This window comes from Oryzias latipes, chromosome 24 (genome assembly GCF_053564925.1).
Source record: "Oryzias latipes strain Hd-rR chromosome 24, Olatipes_Hd-rR_3.1".
NCBI classification, from domain to species: Eukaryota; Metazoa; Chordata; class Actinopteri; order Beloniformes; family Adrianichthyidae; genus Oryzias; species Oryzias latipes.
Window position 1 is genome coordinate 3,341,815 of NC_136260.1, and position 17,499 is coordinate 3,359,313.

Consider the following 17,499-nt stretch of genomic DNA (forward strand, 5'->3'; position numbering starts at 1 on the left):
TGCAGCTTTCCTTGTTGCCTGCTCCAGGTTGCCGTTTGCCTGTGGAATTCCAGGGTTCTTGTAACTGTCCTCAATGCCTGCTATTGTTCCTTCGGGGACTGAATCCCCCAATATATATTTATGGTGTGTGTATATATATATATATGCCCCTCTCACCTTCCGCGGGTGGTTTCTCCTCCAAGCTCGGGTCCTCTACCAGAGGCCTGGGAGCTTGAGGGTCCTGCAGTATCTTAGCTGTTCCTAGCACTGTTCTTTTCTGGACTGAGAGGTCTGAGGTCTTTCCAGGTATCTGTTGTAGCCACTCCTCCAGCTTGGGGGTTACTGCCCCGAGTTATATTACAGACAAAAGACCCAAAAGACCCAGGAAGACGTTATTGACGGATACTATTTATTGTCAGAAATAAGCTGATATATAAAGTGAACAGGTGTAAAAAACACACACAAGACTTGTGTTTGCATGACAGTGCTTAAACAAAGGATGTCTTCATTACAGATAGATTTATTAACCTTTTTAGTCATAAAGATGGTCAAGTTTTTAGAGGATTTGGTCTCTTTACCAATGGATACAAATATAAATCAACTAACGATAGGAAGGAGTGTGAAGAACCCTTTCAGCCGATGGGTGTCCTAAAAACAGATTTAATTATTTGCTCTCTGCTCAAGGAAGAGTCATGCCGCCGGGCAGGTTCCCACACTGACCGCTCCACTGACCAGAACTGCTTTGCTGAGGCTGACTGGACTGTCGTTGATGGTCAGATTCTTCATGCAGCCCACAAAGGATTTCCTGGTGGCATTTTTGTCTGTGGGGAAGTGATCTGAAAGGAAAAGAGGGGGTGAATGGGTGAGCAGAGGTGCTGGTTTAAAAACAAACAGGAGGAGAAGAAAGGGCTCCCGACTTACTTGGGAATCCGCCTATGAACACTAGCATCCCGGGGTCGGCGGAGCTGGACTTTACCTGTCCCACGACATGACTGACCTCAGAGTCAACGTTCAGCTGGAGGATGCCAACATCCCGGATCACTGAGAAGAAGAGCCACGAGAACTCAGACTATCATTCTCTGATGAGCCCTTTGCTTAAAGAACGGTGAGAGAAGAGCAACTTGTTCTGACCTGTGATTCTGTGCCACGTGCCATCACACACACCATGCCTTAGAGACACTTTAGTGAAGAACTCATGAGGGCCATCTTTTACGACGACCACCACCTGAATAAAGAAACACGTCAAAGAATCTCAGTACTGATTACAGTGGACGGTGAAGGACCAGGCTGGCTTTGAAAGAGTCAAACAATTGTAATTAAATCACTTTACTCATTGCCTATTTTAAAAAATAATTCACGACTCATTACTTTACTTTTTGTCCACTCATACACAAATTACAGTAACTAGTTACTTTGTAATCTGTTACCCCAACACTGCTGATCAGACCGCTCTACATCTGCACCACGGCCGCCATGTGAAGGTTACCTCCTCCAGCTGATGCAGTGTTGTGTAATTTGATGCTATGTAATATCTATATTTTAATGCTGGTTCTGTACATTGACACCAACACAGCAATGAGAGAACTGGGTACCTTCAAAAGCTTCTTCACTTCAAGGCCCCACAGTGTAACACAAGAGCTTATGGGGGTAAAAGGTAAAGCAAGTGTAAAGCAGATTCAAAAGAGCAACGAGTAAAAGAAAATGGGAATAGAAAATCATCAAGTCATTTCCCCATTGAATCTTTAAAATACAAAAAAGTTTTGTTATCACATTAAAACGGCTTGATTTAGTTCTCCTTCTAAAAAATACATATCAATTATAATATTTATTGATCATTTAATAAAGAACAATGCCATGCCCCGTTTAGTTTGTAATTTAAAACTGGAAACTACAAAACACTTTGCAATGTAGCGTAGGTCTTGAGTTTTTTTGTTGAATTTAAAATCATATTTAGAAGTTTTATGTTTTAATCACAGAAAGGTTATCAGAAAGATGTTGTACCGTTTCAAAGTCTCTCCTGTTCCTCCACAGGGGCTTGTATTTTTTATTTCTTGACTTAAAATTAAGATTTTTATGAACCTCCATTCATGTTGGCTTTTTTTTATACATCTTTTATTTCCTTTTGTGGTAAGAACCAACATTGCTCTGGATCCTCATGAAACTCACCGCGCCCTCATGGATGTACAGAGTGAAAAATTGCTCTGATGAGCGAGCATGCAGTAACACAGCAGACGCCACACGGGGGCGGAGCTCCATGACCAGCTCAAACTTCAGCCCCAACTGGTGGGATTTATCTGCAGAAGAACAAAACAGCATGAAGCTTGCTCTGCTTTCCCATCAACTCTTCACAAACCAAAACGAAGCAGAAAACCTTTATTTTTCTGAGCCTTCACACATCCTTCTCCTTAGTGTCAAAGTTTGGACCAGAATCCAAGTGGTAAACTTAGTATCCATGACAACTGTAGTCTAGGAATACATTTTTTTTGTTGTGTCTCCAATTCTTGTTGCATTTCACTTAAAATACTGCAAGTGACAAGCGGTAACAAACAATTATACAACATGCATGGGTAAGTGAGGGTATGTGAGATGCAGAGTTTTCATTTTTTATACTCTTAACAAATCTTGCGAACTGCATAAGAGGCCAGCTGATCCTGTTCACGTTCTAAGTACATGCTCCTTGAATGCAGCTTTACTGTTAGAATTTAAAAATTAAATAATCAGAGCGTTGTTTGAGGGGCATCCTACAGATACTTAATTATCATAGTGATGTGTGAGACACATGAGGTACTGACGCCTTACTAAAGACTATAAGGTGACTTAAGGGCATCACCCGCATGTGATCTGTGTGTGAAGCTTACATTATCCTTACAAATACTTCAGCATACACTTGTCAAATGAAAGGCAATGGTACTTTCCCTTTTCATAATATTCCTTAAGGTGGCTCAAGGAAACTTTAAGTTGCTCCTTTTAAGATGCAGCCGCTCCTGTCTAAGACCCTGCCTGGGCCCGGACAACCCGAAAACCCACAGCACGTCACATGCATGCTTCTGTCACAACAACTTTCAGGACTTGCTTGTTCAGTTTTGGGAAGGATTAGCTTTGTTGGAAACTGAGCAGAAAAATTGGCCAAACAAGTGAGTCATTCGGCCATATCTACTGTACCGTCCATACTGATTTTACAGAGAATGGTTTTGACACGTTTCATAAACTTAGTGGGGGTTTTGGCTTTATGATGTTGCAAAAATGTTTTAAGGCAGACATGGCATCGTGTTTTTCACTATTCTTTCAATCAATGATAGATCTTACAACTCTAATGTCACTGTGTCATTAAACATCAGCTGAAAAGATGCATTATAGACATACCCAGGACAACATATCCTCCTTCTTCTGAAAAGTATGCTCCTGGCTCAGAAAGTCCCTGGAAGCATGGGGTAACCCCAAACATCTCTGCTGGAGTCGACAGTTTCCTGTCATTCAGCTGCAGATTCTTCAAACAACCAGTAAAGCTGAGCGCCGAGTTTCTCTGCAGAGAAACAGGGAAACAGCGTGAACTGAAAACACACAGCAGCTAACCGAGCAGGAACAGTTCAACAGCAGAAACCAAAGTCGTGAACAGCTGTGCCGTGTTACTATCAGTGCTCATGCTCTCACACTTTCATTCTGCTACGTCTTCAAACATAAATATTTACATTTAGTGCATCTTTGCTTGTGTCTGTCACTCACATCAGTTAAAAGAATTACTTTACAAAAGGCCGATAGATAAGTGTTTTTTAATCATTTTTGAGCAAAGATAAACACACCACCAACCGAAAATGTCCAAGAATTGAAACTGTATTAACAATTTAGTCCTTCTTAGCAAAGTGTGTTAAACATAAATTAAAAAAAAACACACAAAGAAAAAAGTGTTTAATGATCTTTCATGTTCCTAACTGCTTAGATGAACACAGAGGTTATTCCCTGACTATGGTAAATGCTTTAGGCCAGTGAAAATCAATAATTTCTCTAATTTCTCATGGCACACTAGTGTACCGCTGCACACAGATTGAAAAACATTGCAGAAGACAACGTCAAAAGTTGTTAAAAAATTGTTTAAAGCAGAAAAAGGTAACTAACTATAATCCTTAACCAGTGTTGTCTAATGAAAAGGGGAGAAGTTACCTCATTAATAATTCCTTCAAAAAGGCTGTAAAGCATGATTGTTTTTTTTTTCACTCTTTCACCTTTCCTCGTTTCCTTTTTGTGATTTTCACTTCTCATTAAAAAAAAAAAAAACTTTGAGTCCTGGCAGGTGTTGATCCAATGCATTGGTCAACTTAATTTTGCCCTCAGAAAGCCCAGAAACTCAAGCTCCTCTACATGGAGAAGTGACTCATTCCTAAGCCAAAGGCAGCGTCCCACTTTTTTCCAGCTGATAACTACGGCCGCAGTCATCTCCACTCTTTCAAGACAACCAAAGACAAATCCTTCTACCATTTGGATCCACAGACAAAATCTGATAAAGTAATGAATAGAATTTGTGTCAAAAGGCAAGTTGTCCTATTCCCAGTCCCGGCGACTCTGATCTACTGCAGCGTATAAAAACCAATCTGCTGTTTTTTAATAGAGTCGAGATAGTGTCCTTCATGGAGCCATCTATCCCATATTCCAAGATCTTCCCACATAGCACATCCCATACAACTCAGTCAATGTCCCTCTCAAAGTTAGCAAAACATACGTGGACCAGATGTACCATATTTGAAGATTCTTTGATGACTATAAGGCTAGAGAGGTGGTCCAGTACTCCCATTCAGAACTAAACGTACCTCCCAAGAATGGGATTTCTCCATATATGTGATATTTTCAGGTCCCCTTTTTAAAGGGGAACCATCAACTGACTTTGCCAATTCAGGAGTACCACCCCTGATGTCCATGTGATTTTGACTCTTTGATAGAGACTACACATAGCACTGGGTGGCTAAGCCTCCATGTTATTTTCATGGTGTCGCAAAATTTCCTGCATTTCCAAGTCCTGCCTCAATGCCAGCCAATGCCGCTGTGTGCAGGATCTGCCTGTCATGACAAACAGCCAATATTTGCTTCCTCAGAATTTTCATAATAAACTTGCAGAAAACCAAGTGGAAGTCCCCACGGTGTGCTTTCTGATAAGCAGCTGTGCTTTAATGACTTCAACATATTCTAAAAATCAAAAGCTTAAAAAATATTCCTAAAAGTGCTGTAAAAAACAAACAAAAGAACAACAACCACCAAAATCAAGTTTTCTGGCCTATTGACATGATACTTGAGGTTATGTTCACGTGTGAGGTCAGAATCAACTCTTCATACTCCTACCGAACCAACTCATACCGGAATATTCTTTAGAGTCAACCCTGGAATAACTCCACCGATGAACAGAGGGCGGCTAATCTGCCAGGGTTCGTTTCTTCTATGAGCTCTGTCCTCTAGGGTTGGAAGTCCATCTACTGTTAAGCGGCCAAGGTTCCCATCACGGGTGACGTTTATCTTTGGAGAAAAAAAACATTCATATGTCAGTCCAAAGCAAAACATCTATGGATAATTGTTCACAGATAACATAGATGAAATGATGTCATGAACCTACATGGTGCCATGCGCCATCATCAAGTCTGCCTTTCCCGCTGATTTTCACTCTCTGGTCTGCTACGTTGAACGTGTAGACAATTTTTCCGTGACTCAGGAACAGCGAAATAAAATTGTCCTCGCGACTATCTGATATGTAAAAGATGAGGCCAAAGGACAACTGAGTCTTCAGAGATACGGAGAAATTGAACCTAAAAGAAGACATCCATGTAGTAGCTGACTTTGAGGTTACCAAGACAGGATTCTGCTCTGAACTTACCTCTTGGAAAGAGAGTTGGGGACATTTGTGTAGTGCTGCCTGCTGTTGGCAGTGGTTCCATAATGGAAGGCATCCTGCAGTGCTCTGGGACTACTGGAGAGGAAGCAGGGCTCCACGTTTGGTTCTGATTGCTCCTGTTCATTCCCCCTTAGGTCACTTATGAGACTGGATTCATCTCTGGTAACCTGTCACAGCATTCATCAGTTAAACCCATGCAAAGATAGAAAAGTGCAGACCCATCCAGCAGCTCAGTTTTTAAAAATACCCCCTTCCAGTTACCTTCTGGGTCTGTTTGGATCCTGAAGTAGCATTTCTGTGCCTAAACAAATGAGCTGCTGGAGGGCTGACTACCGGACAGTCCTGTAGAGATGTTTGGACCCTCTCTGTGTACTTCTGAAAGTCCTCAGCTTCAATGTCTTGGTCCTCCCTACAGATGAATGAAGACAATCCAACTCATTACAGCATCCAGCAACATGGGGTGCATCCTCAAACATCTTCACCCCCCTGACAGACACCACCCTGCTCATGCACTGATCCAGTGTGAGGACTCAGGCCACAACCTCAGACACTGCAGGCCTGAAAGCATCCATGTACACACCACACGCTTCCACAATGTCTGTCTGTCTGTCTGTCTGTCTGTCTGTCTGTCTGTCTGTCTGTCTGTCTGTCTGTCTGTCTGTCTGTCTGTCTGTCTGTCTGTCTATATATCTTTCTTCCTTCCTAATTAAATCTGTAAAACAGCTTCATTAAGCACATCCTGACGGCTCCTGAATGTGTGGGCCTTTTTCACCTGCTGATGTAAGTGTAGCTGATGCAGCCACTGAAGTTCTTGAAGCTGCTGCTTGGAGAGCCTCCAAAGTAGAAAGTCTTCATGGCAGAATCAACAGGGGACTTTGAGGCTGATGAAGGCCGTTTGTTCTCCCGCTTGTCTTTATCATCCACCACCAGAGAGTAACTACAGAACAAGATTCAGTAAGTTAGTCATTGGAGAATTGTTCAGTCTTTTTCTGTATATCCTCCTGTCAGATAATTAGTGCTGTGCATTAATTTCAGAGTTATAATCCAACTTGATTATTAAAAGAAAATTAAATATTGTTGTTATAATTTTTACATAATGCTTTATACAATGAAAGTATTTGAGCAGGGGTGTCAAACTCATTTTCTGAGGGCCACATCAGCAGGACTTGTCGTCATCAAAGGGCCAGATATAACTTATACATATAACTAAATGTAATGAAAAAGAAATGTAACAGCTTAATGTTAAATAACTCATTATTTATTTACTATAACTTTTTAAAGTGACAATTACAGTTGCATAGAAAACATGTTAGCTTGTTACTTTAGCATAAATCCTTTTACTTTTGATTCTGTCAGGTTAGATTATATGGACAGTGTTTAAGTCCTAATGTATAGTTGCCCAATCCCATATTTCAAGTCTGATTCCCCCTTGATATGAATAAATACACACCAATTGTTTTTTTTTTTTAAGAAAATAAAAACTTTTATGCTCTGGTGGCCCTCATAAAATGACATGGGGGGCCACGTTTGGCCCCCGGGCCTTGAGTTTGACACGTGTATTAGAGGATGGACATAAAGCTGCAAAGGACAGCAATCAAGTCAACATCTATCAGGAGTGTCACACATGCAACTGTTGAAACAGAAAGCAACTCTGGCAAACAGTGAAAAGAGATTAGAGCCAAAGACAGCAGCTAGCGTCTAGTGAAATACTTACACCTGCTTGTTCACTGAAGCCATTAAGAAGTGTGTCCTTCCATCATTGTATTGCTTTTTGTGGGATTTGACCTTTGTGCCTTTACAGTTCAATACTACTGCTCCGTTCTCCACAGAGATGCTGAACTCGCTGGACTGAAGATGAAAATGAATTTGTTGTTTGAAACATCCGTTTATTATTGTGATATCTTTGTGGAAACTAGAGTGTGCCAACAAGTGCTTACCTCTTCAGTGTGGTAGAACAGAAGTCCACTGGGCTGCAGGGTTCTAAAGCTCATTCCTCCTTCAAAACTGTCAAAAGGCGAGATCTTTGCTGTGGATCCCAGGTAGCCGCTTCCAGTAAAATAGGCATTACGAGACGTCTGTAATGATAAAAAAGGTATTTTTAAACCTCTTCTCTGACATAAATACACTCAGTCAATTCTCTTCTGTCTGGCAACATTTTAATGAAAATATTATTTTCCAGTTTTTGTCAATTCCAGAGTGTGGAGATGGTTGAGATGGTGGAGCAAGCGTACCAGACCTGGGTTTTGCAGGGCTGGCTCTTTACTTGCCTGAAATCTCAGTTTTTCTGGGGCTTTTTATCCTTTTCTCATTATGCTGTGGTTTGAAAGTTACTTTAAATTCCTACTACAAGTTGCTTGCCAAGGTTTTGTGGTTCTTTTGAGTCATCTGAACTGAAACAAGATGCTTACAAAGGACTCCTCTGGGCAACCGCTGCTGATGCCAATGGTGCCAGGCTCCTCCAAAAGGTTGAAGTCTTTCTTCAGAAACTGGAATCCTTTCACACAGCCTCTCAGGCCAACCACGGAGGACAGTTCAGGCCTGTTGGAAGAAAACGTTTAATAGCACTCTTTTAAAAAAAGCTAAGAAAATCTGTAGAAAAATGTATAGTTTTTAGTTAAACTGTTGACCAATTTCACAGCATTGTCTGAGAAGAGTGCAGCAAATGTTACAAAGATCTTGACTGAGCCGTGATGAAATGCTTCAAAAAAAAAGCTAAGCTAATTTTAGATTAAAGACAGTCATCACAATAGTTGTAGAGCAGACTATGCCAATTTCTTTCCAAGGACCAAAGAGGAGGCAGTCAGGGATTAATGTCACAGGAGAAGGACAAAAAAATGACGGCAGGAGCAGGTGAGCACTAGTTTGACCACCACCATTAACCCAAAACGATTAACCCGAAGTGTTGGAAAAGTCAGTTCAGTTTACTGGCTTTCCTGGGAGAAAAACAAAAGCTATTTTCTGCATTCCATATTTAAAAAGAAACAACTTATATCTTTGATAACCGGAATCAATAACTGACCTGGCTTTGAGGATACTGGATGGAGCCCCACCAATGTAGATGTCTGAGAAGGGCAGCGTGGTTTTAGGATTCTCCATTGTTTTGACGTGGTTCTTGTCCAGCAGCAGAATGACCTTCTTTGACTGGTGGTAGATCACTGACATCTGGGAGGACATTGACATTTATTCCTTACGGTAAACAGCCCGTTCAAAGACAACGGCAACTTCAAAAACATAAGTAGAGGATAATCTACCTCATGGTATCTTGCATCATTTATCTGAAACTTTGGTAAATTGTTCTCTAGAAGTTTTGGCCCAGTGCTGAAGCCAAAGTCATACATGAGTCGCAAAAAGCCATTCTTCATCTCCAGAAGGAAGAATTTGTCCTGTAAAAAGCAACAAAAAGAGAAACATTCCCTCTGTCTGTTATAATATAAATCAAGACTTACAGTGGAAAGATGAAAAACCTCATATGTAATAGTGCTTCAGTAGCAGAAACATGAAAAAATTCAGACACAATTTGAACACTTCCATTTTTAGCTACTACTTTGTCATATGAAAAAAAGCTGTGACAACTTCTACTGGACTGCAAAGAATTGGACGTACCCCGTTGACCATTAGGAAAATGACACCATTGTTTGCAACTGTTCGCACAGCAATGTCGAATCTGGTCACAGTGCCGAACTTTCCTTTCCTCTCGATGTCATTTACAAGAGCGTAACCTGTTCCATCAAACAGGTAGCTTGCAATGCGACTTTGAGAGAAGGCCAACTTGTACCTGTGAGCAAAATGAGACATGGGACAGTGTCAGACCACCGATGGGAAAAATCTTTGGTAAAAAACAATGGAGGTTCCTTCTTTTCGGAGGTCACCACTGATCAAAATAGCCATGTACCTTGGGCACGGAGGTGGCAAATTATTTGTTGGGTGAATCTTTTTAAAATTGTACAAACTGATGACATCGTTGTTCAGAGAAGCCAACTCGATGCAACCCACAAAAGGAGCAAGACTCAGAAGAGGTGGCAGCTAGTTTGAAAACAAGAATATTTGTGAGTCAATCAAAGGGAAATGTAAAGACTGCAACAACAATTTTTTAAGGGTTTCTTTTGGAACTTATTACCGTGACGTCTGGCGGAACTTTGCCAACAAAGAAGACAGTGCCTTTGGGATCTGTGTCAAACAGAGATTCTTTGCCTGGAGCTTCGCCTTTCTGAATGAACTTTTGCTCATCACTGGAACTCTGACTCGGTATGGTCAGGAAGAGTTTACCATGCCTGCCAAGCCTGAAAGTAAACAATTACCAGAAGACATGTTGATTTGAAATTGTTGTGGTCCCATGTTCAAAAACTTTGCAGTACCTCCTTGGACAACACATCCATCCATCCATCCATCCATCCATCCATCTTGCTTCAGGCTTTTTCTTTCACAGCTCTATTCTGATGTATGAAATGTTTTGTGTCATATAATTCCAGCCAGGCACAAAACGCAACTATTAATTTCTCTTCCATGATTTTGTTTCCAATGGTTGGCACTTGAGTGTTTTGAAAAGGATGCTATCTACACGTCACTATCAAATCTCTGATTGGTCAAAGTTCAGCTGTTTATCTTGCGTTCAGTGAATGTCCAAGTTTGTACGTAGAGCCCAAAAACAAACGTAAAAACTTGTTTAGCAACACATGAACCCGAGGGCTTTGAACATTGATTTAAACGCGGTTTCCAGGGATCTGTACACAACAAACACACAAAATATGCATTCATAAGTAATGTACCGTTCAACTTTGATGTAGTTAAAGACTGCAGGCCATTGGCTGACAGGCTTTGAGGTGAGAGAGATCTCAACTTCTTCTCCTCCAAGTTTGTAAATGAACACCAGGTTGTCACTCTTGATGGCTAACCCCATGTAGTCTTTTGATCCCTAAAACAGAAACACCACACAGTGATTACAACATCATGTTTGTTCCCATAATGCTCACATTTTCCTCAGACAGCTAAAAAGCTGAAACAACTAAAACAGCTGTACGTCTCTCGTCTCCACCTGCAGCTCCAGGCTGCTTGTCTTGGTTTTGTCTTGTTTTTCTTTGTTTGTTTTCTCTTTTTTGTGCAAATTTTAATCCTAAATCAGAAAAAAAGTTAGTTTCTGTTGGATTCCTCACATTTCTATCTCCCAGGTACAAGACAAATCGGTCCTCAATGGGGTCCTTGTCTGGATCCACCCTCATGAACAGACTAATGGAGGTCACTGTCTTCAAGTCTTCCAGGTTGCTGTGACGATGAAGCTCTACAGAAGATTGCCCATCAAACTTCATGGAGACTTGAACCTTAGGTAGAACCAGACCAGAGTGTTCAAAAACATCCAAACATTTCAACATATTTATCTTCTTTTCTTTACTGCTGTCTCTGTAGTTGTTGGATCAACAGTTTTATCAGCCCACAGTGACGTTTGTGTGATGTGACAATCTTTGGATTGCAGTCTGAAATTAGTGAAGCCTAGAGTCACGGCTGGATATTAATCTTTTGCGCCATGCCTTTTGAGAACTTTTCATGAGCCACAATCTCAGCGGTAAACTTACTTTCTTGGCCACACTCCTGGCTTGGGCGATGAGCTCTCGGATCCTCACGATGTTGGTAGTGACATTATTCACTGGCTTCTTGTTCTCTACAACCTTGAGCCTGTTCAGTAGTTCAGGAACGAGCGCATTCAGTCTCTCCACTTTAGCACAAATCAAGGGAAAGAAACGGGATTTCAGCACTCTACAAAACATGTTGGTGATTCATCACTTTCAATCAAACGCCTGCTAGTGTACTGCTGTTCTTGTGTTGTTGTTTTTTTTAAAGTTGTGTTTTTAAATGATTGTGGAATTGACCTCATACCAGCTTTCCCTGCTGAGTCAACAGCCTGTTCATATGCAGTCACGGAGTATTTATTCTTTCTCATGTTGCTGTCCCACTCCTCCACCTTGTTGTGGATAGGGGTGACAGTTTGAAGCACTTCCGCTGAGCGGTTCAAAGTCCTGTCAGCTACTTGTGAGGTAAAATCCAATCGTCGTCGGGTTTTATCTGTAAAAAAATAACAGATTTAGGAGCTAAAACAGCGTCACTGGACAATAGCACACTGAGGAAGACAAATCTTGTGGGGTTAAAATCACTCAATCAAGTGAAATTCTATGTTTCAAGTACAAGTACTGATGTAAGTAATTCAACAAAAAATGAACATTTTGCCCAAAAGTATTATTAATTTAAACTGGTAAAAGGGCACTAATTAGTTTATTTGTAAAAACAAGAAAAAAAAATTAAAGACCATAAATATGTTTAAATGGACTTGTGTGGGAGCAAAATGACCAGTTAAATCTTTTTGTTAGCATTAAATTATTGACATGAAAGAAAACTGGAAACCAGGAACATTTGGCTCCAGTTTATGGTTCTTAGTATCTGCAACCTTTTTAAAGAACTAACGAGGGCTAAAAAGAAATGCAGCACAAATTAGGATAGCATGCTGTATCAGTTCCAGTTCACTAACAATGAGTCTCTCTCACCGGTGTGAATTTCACTGATGTCCTGTTCTATTTCTTTGAGTTTTTTGGCGTTCTTGTCCATAATCTCCCGAGTCTCCTCAATGTAATTAATTTTGTCTGTTGCCTCTTTCTCCACCTCTGCGAAAGCACAAAGCAGTGAGGGTCAGACCTGCACCGTCCAGCTTCCTCCTTAACAGGACTCTTTCATATAGGACATAAATATAAAACGTACCCATTTTTTCTGAAAACAGAGAAACTGACTTCTTGAAAACATTGTCACTTTGTGTCACCAGGTAATCCAGCTGGGCATTAATCCCAGTGATGGCCTGAAAGGCAGAGAAATAAAAACTGGAGCTGACTCACAGAAATGAGAGAATGAAGAATTTCTGTTGGCTGACGTACGTCTTCAGCTCTCTGAGCTAAGTTAAGGGTGGTGCGTGATGTGATGTTGGCGTCCTCAATGTATTTCACTATGTTGTTGTAAACGTTGACGGCGCTGATGGCTTTCTGAACAAAACCGTTGGCGTCACTTTCTTTCAGATCCCTCAAGAAGAAGAACAACATGGCAAATAATCACTTTCATTTCCTAGCAGCAAAATGTTGTTGACAATTCTTCCAACAATCCTGCTGCCCAAAACAGGAGCTTTTGATTTGTTTATAACTTTCTGAGTGAAAACATTTCATCTTTAGGTTCTTAAAAGTTTTTTTTCCCATATTGTTAACTTGTTACTTGACTATAAAGTACTGAAAATTCCTGTTTGGTTGAACATTTCAGCTTCTGTCAGAAGTGCTCTCACTCTTCCAGCATGTTGGCATCTCGCTCCATGTTCTGAGCGTGCTCATCAGCTCTCTGGACCAAATCCCTGTCTGCAAGCATGAGCTGCTCCGTCTTCTCCACCAGCCTCTGGCTGGCACCATCAATGGCAGCATGATACTCCGTCACATTCTGCACAAACACGCAAAGGCGCCAGATACACAGCAGATTCACAGAAATGATTTCAGTCTAAAAAGGGCTTTAGTGTCGTTGTCTGTTGTCACCTGAACCAAAGCCTCCAGGTCTGCCGCTGTCTGCTGGGTTTCAATCAGGAAAACTCTGCTAGTCTCCAGGGTGATGTTGACATCCAAAGTGTCCTTGGCAAACCTCTGCTGCTTCGCCTGCCAGACACAAACACAATGAAAGCATTTGAAAGAGGGTTTTTTCCATTTATCAGTCAGAAAACAGTGGAGATGGAGGAAACACCAACAAACAGAACTATTGTCCATTTTAAAGGGTCACAAGGAAGAAAGGATTTGCTGACAAATATTCTTGTGATTTTTTTAAAATAAAATAAAGGCTCTAATTTCTTTTGTGAGCATTCAGTGCTCAATTTTTTATCAAAAACTGCACACTGACAAGGAAGAACAAAAGTTGACTGATTTGAAGCTGGATATCAACAAGTGTGTAGTTTTAGGGATTACCTGAAACCCTCAGAGAATGAACAAGAGCTGAACAGATGTTGGACCATGATCAACCCCCTTAGCAAATAAGTCTTCAAACTTATCACATGGGTAGAGCACTATATGAGCTGTTATGTTCATTCACATCACTTATCTGGGATTGTGAATTGAATGATTCTGATTGATCCCATCAGAAGCAAACCAACCAGTTCTGGGATTTGAAGTCTTTGCGTCTCCACAGAGAGACCTGTGTCTTTCTGGCAACTTGAGTGCTCAGACAAAAAAAGGGTGGCTGGCTGCCGTGAGAGCATGTGAACCTGCCAGCATGTTCACAGAGCATGAACTCTGGCTTCTCTGATGAACTCCAGAGATCCAGATGAGAAACATCAAAGCAGAGTCAGAGACTGCTAATGAGGCTGAAGCATTTTTCCACTGTGCAGGCGGCTGCACACACTGACATCTGGAACACCTGGACGGTCAGCAGTTCTGGTCACGTCTGCTGCTTTAGTGAAAAATAACTTTCCTTGTTGACAATGTCGGCTCCAACAGGCTCTTTAAAAAGAGATGAAACCTAAACATTAATGGACACAAGGACAATTGTTACTCATATTTTGGAAAGCTGAAGGTGTCGTAGTCCAGAAGTGCCTCCTACTTGCCACCAGTCATAATTAACCGTCTAGACAAAGAAACTTTGAGGCCTTTTACGTATGTGTACACGGATCAAAGCTGCTTGATTCAGATTAATTTGCAGAGAACTTCTATGTTTCCTTAAAACTATGAGAGCGCAGAGACGACTAGTAATGATGAACTTAAAATGTCTGATGTTAGCATTCTTTTTAGGTCTTCTGCCCTTAATGATCCTGTAAAAAGGCAGAAATGTCAAACATTTGATGTGATTTAAGACATTTTAGTCTGAAGCTGCCAGTTTATGTGAGTTACACACCAAGCTATAACTTTGACCACACAGCTTGATGCAAAAGTAATGTGTCACTAGCTCCTCTTTTTTGTACTTTCACTCTGCCTTCAACAACACAAACTCCGTTCTGAATTTTGGATAGTTTAGCAAAAATAATGAAACTAACTGTCTTTGAGGATCATATATACAGAGGGCTAAAATTGTCATTAGTCAGTCACCATTTGTGCAAGTTTTCCCATGAAAAAGATGAGAGAGACATGCAATTTTCATCATATGTCTACTTCCACTATGAGAAAACAAAATGAGAAAAAACGTGTCCCCTTGCTAAAGCCAGTACTTGCGCAGGCCCGTCTAAAGTTGCTAGAGAGCATTTGGATGATTGGAGGACGAAGAATGCTGAGTTGTATCCAAAGAACACCATATCTACTGTAAAGCATGGGGGTGGAAACATCATGCTTTGTGGCTGTTTTTCAGCAAAGGGATGAGGACGACTGATCCATGTAATGGCAAGAATGAATGGGGCCATGTATCGTCAGATTTTGAGTGAAAACCTCCGTCCATCAACATTAAAGATGAAATGTGGCTCGGTCTTTCAGCATGACAACAATCCCAAACACAAGTTGCCCAGGTAACGAAGGAGTGGCTTCATAAGAAGCATTTCAATGGCCTAGCCAGTCTCTATATCTCAGCCCCATAGAAAATCTTTGGAGGGAGATGAAGTCCGTGTTGCCCAGCAACAGCCCCAAACATCACTGCTCTAGAGGAGATCTGCATGGAGGAATGGGCCAAAATACCAACAACGGTTTGTGAAAACTTTGTGAAGACTTACAGAAAACATTTGACTGCTGTCATTACCAACAAAGGGTATATAAGTATTGGCTTGAAGTTTCTTAATTGACCAAATACTTATTTTCCACCATAATTTAAAAATTCTTTAAAATCAGACAGTGGAATTTTTGTGGCTCTTTTTCTAATTTTGCCCCTCATAATTGAGTAATGATGAAAATTACAGGCCTTTTTAAGTGGGAAAACTTGCACAATTGTTGGCTGATTAAATACTTTTTCCCCCCACTGTAGCTCTGATGGGCTGCATTAATGATGTGGAAACTCCTAAACTTCCACACATGGCTCCATGCCTTTGTTCCCACAGCTCAAATTCCAGAGGGGACAGAGTGCAATGAAATTGCTTGCTAACTACAGACAGACCTCTCTTTTGCAGCTCTTTCACAGTATCCATGATATATTTGTGCCTTTAAAAATCAGAACTCTATTTGGACACATGGTGTCATCAGTGTCAGTCTGCAGAATCCCATTGTAACTGAGAAGGAGGAGTTGACAGAAGCACCTTCTTCCTGTGGAGTTGGATGATGCTGGCCCTGTGTTTGTTCTTGCTTTCCTCCAGTGTGGTGGCTGCTCTCAGGAGAAAGTCTTGAGCCTCCTTCAGCCTGATGGAGAAGCGAGACATGAGCTCCTTAATAGGAGAAAGGCGGCTCCCGGTGGTTTTCAGCTTCTTCTCCAGCTGATGGATGCGCCTTAGCACTGAAAACACACAGAGCAGGACTCTGGCATCACATGTTTAAAGTTCACACAAACTATGTTCAATCTAAAGATTACCGTCATTTCTGGATTATAAGATCCTACTCTTTTCCCACACTATGAGTCCTGCACCTTAAACAATTATGTGGCTTATTTATAGACTTTTACAGTCTAAAGAAGTTCATACGCCCAAAAAAAATTAGCCTCATCTTGTCAGACTTGGGAAATTACTAAACAGGTTATAGTGGACCAATAAAACTGAATGAAATCCTACGCATTGACCCTTAATTTTTTAGATTTGTCATTTTGCGCTTCATATTCAAACAACAATGATGGAGAAAACAAAGAAAAGTTGAAGGCAATCGATCTAACAATCAAACGCTTGGCATCAATGAATCTATGGAGAGAAATGGCAGCATGAAGAACTGACTTAATGCAAAAACATGACATGAACATTTTTGGAGAATACAAAAGCAAATGAAACATCCAGAACAGAAGGCAGAGGTAAAATGTGTAAATTGGTGTTTATGAGGCTTTTGGACTTGGTCCTTAAGACAGTAGGAGTTGAAGATGGATGTGTTCTTTATCATGACAGGAATACAGGGTTGGTAAGAAATGAGTGTCAGCAGTGTACGCCTGTAGTGGTTGTATTTGTGTGTGAAGGTGCTGATTATTGTTCTCACAGTCGTGGGCCTCGGTCGACTCGTTCTTGGCAACAGGTAGTTGTTGTGACACGTCAAGCTGCCTCATCCAGCTGAGCATCTGCTGGACCAGCTCAAAGTTACGTCTCTTTTCCTCTGGATCGATATCCTGCTGAACACTGTACACCTCCCAGTCATGGATCATCTCTGCACAAACACACGAGGACACATTAGCACCCTGAGGCTGCATTAGAATCCCATAGCAGTTTTTATTTTACTTTCTGAAAGCTCTCACAGACTTCTCCCCAATGACTTCTTGTTCTCATTAAAAGACGTTTCCAAACTTTATGAGTTTATTTTAGAGCAACAACAGTAATGCCAAGATGAGAACAGAAGAGCTAAATGATACAGTTAAAGTATTTGATAAACCAACTGATTCATTATTTAAAAATCGGTTCTGTTCATCATTAAATCAGTATCACAATAGCTGTTTGAAAGCACAGCACAAAAAGTAAAAACCATCAGACACAGCTTTATTATTTTAGAATTGTTTAAATCAGTTCAATACAGATAATTCCAGTAGAATCAGATGACATCATTGTATATTGA

General features: G+C 40.9%; 1 protein-coding gene across 1 annotated transcript in view; it reads right to left on the bottom strand.

Moving 5' to 3' along the window:
* Positions 1 to 367: 367 nt before the first annotated feature.
* Positions 368 to 17,499, bottom strand: part of lama4 (laminin, alpha 4) — a 41,777-nt gene continuing 24,645 nt past the window's right edge. The window contains exons 12-40 of the mRNA XM_023952973.2: positions 16,933 to 17,097; positions 16,059 to 16,252; positions 13,399 to 13,515; positions 13,158 to 13,306; positions 12,763 to 12,904; positions 12,593 to 12,686; positions 12,382 to 12,498; positions 11,720 to 11,905; positions 11,419 to 11,558; positions 11,002 to 11,166; positions 10,618 to 10,763; positions 9,969 to 10,131; positions 9,744 to 9,874; positions 9,455 to 9,626; positions 9,103 to 9,234; positions 8,871 to 9,013; positions 8,260 to 8,389; positions 7,789 to 7,926; positions 7,566 to 7,699; positions 6,624 to 6,788; positions 6,113 to 6,260; positions 5,834 to 6,018; positions 5,576 to 5,765; positions 5,323 to 5,478; positions 3,343 to 3,502; positions 2,146 to 2,273; positions 1,111 to 1,204; positions 901 to 1,020; positions 368 to 815 (exon numbers count right to left, since the gene is read on the bottom strand). Of these exons, the coding sequence (XP_023808741.1) occupies positions 670 to 815; positions 901 to 1,020; positions 1,111 to 1,204; positions 2,146 to 2,273; positions 3,343 to 3,502; positions 5,323 to 5,478; positions 5,576 to 5,765; positions 5,834 to 6,018; positions 6,113 to 6,260; positions 6,624 to 6,788; positions 7,566 to 7,699; positions 7,789 to 7,926; positions 8,260 to 8,389; positions 8,871 to 9,013; positions 9,103 to 9,234; positions 9,455 to 9,626; positions 9,744 to 9,874; positions 9,969 to 10,131; positions 10,618 to 10,763; positions 11,002 to 11,166; positions 11,419 to 11,558; positions 11,720 to 11,905; positions 12,382 to 12,498; positions 12,593 to 12,686; positions 12,763 to 12,904; positions 13,158 to 13,306; positions 13,399 to 13,515; positions 16,059 to 16,252; positions 16,933 to 17,097 (4,250 nt within the window). The 3' untranslated portion in view covers positions 368 to 669. The remainder of the gene's footprint in view (positions 816 to 900; positions 1,021 to 1,110; positions 1,205 to 2,145; positions 2,274 to 3,342; positions 3,503 to 5,322; positions 5,479 to 5,575; positions 5,766 to 5,833; positions 6,019 to 6,112; positions 6,261 to 6,623; positions 6,789 to 7,565; positions 7,700 to 7,788; positions 7,927 to 8,259; positions 8,390 to 8,870; positions 9,014 to 9,102; positions 9,235 to 9,454; positions 9,627 to 9,743; positions 9,875 to 9,968; positions 10,132 to 10,617; positions 10,764 to 11,001; positions 11,167 to 11,418; positions 11,559 to 11,719; positions 11,906 to 12,381; positions 12,499 to 12,592; positions 12,687 to 12,762; positions 12,905 to 13,157; positions 13,307 to 13,398; positions 13,516 to 16,058; positions 16,253 to 16,932; positions 17,098 to 17,499) is intronic.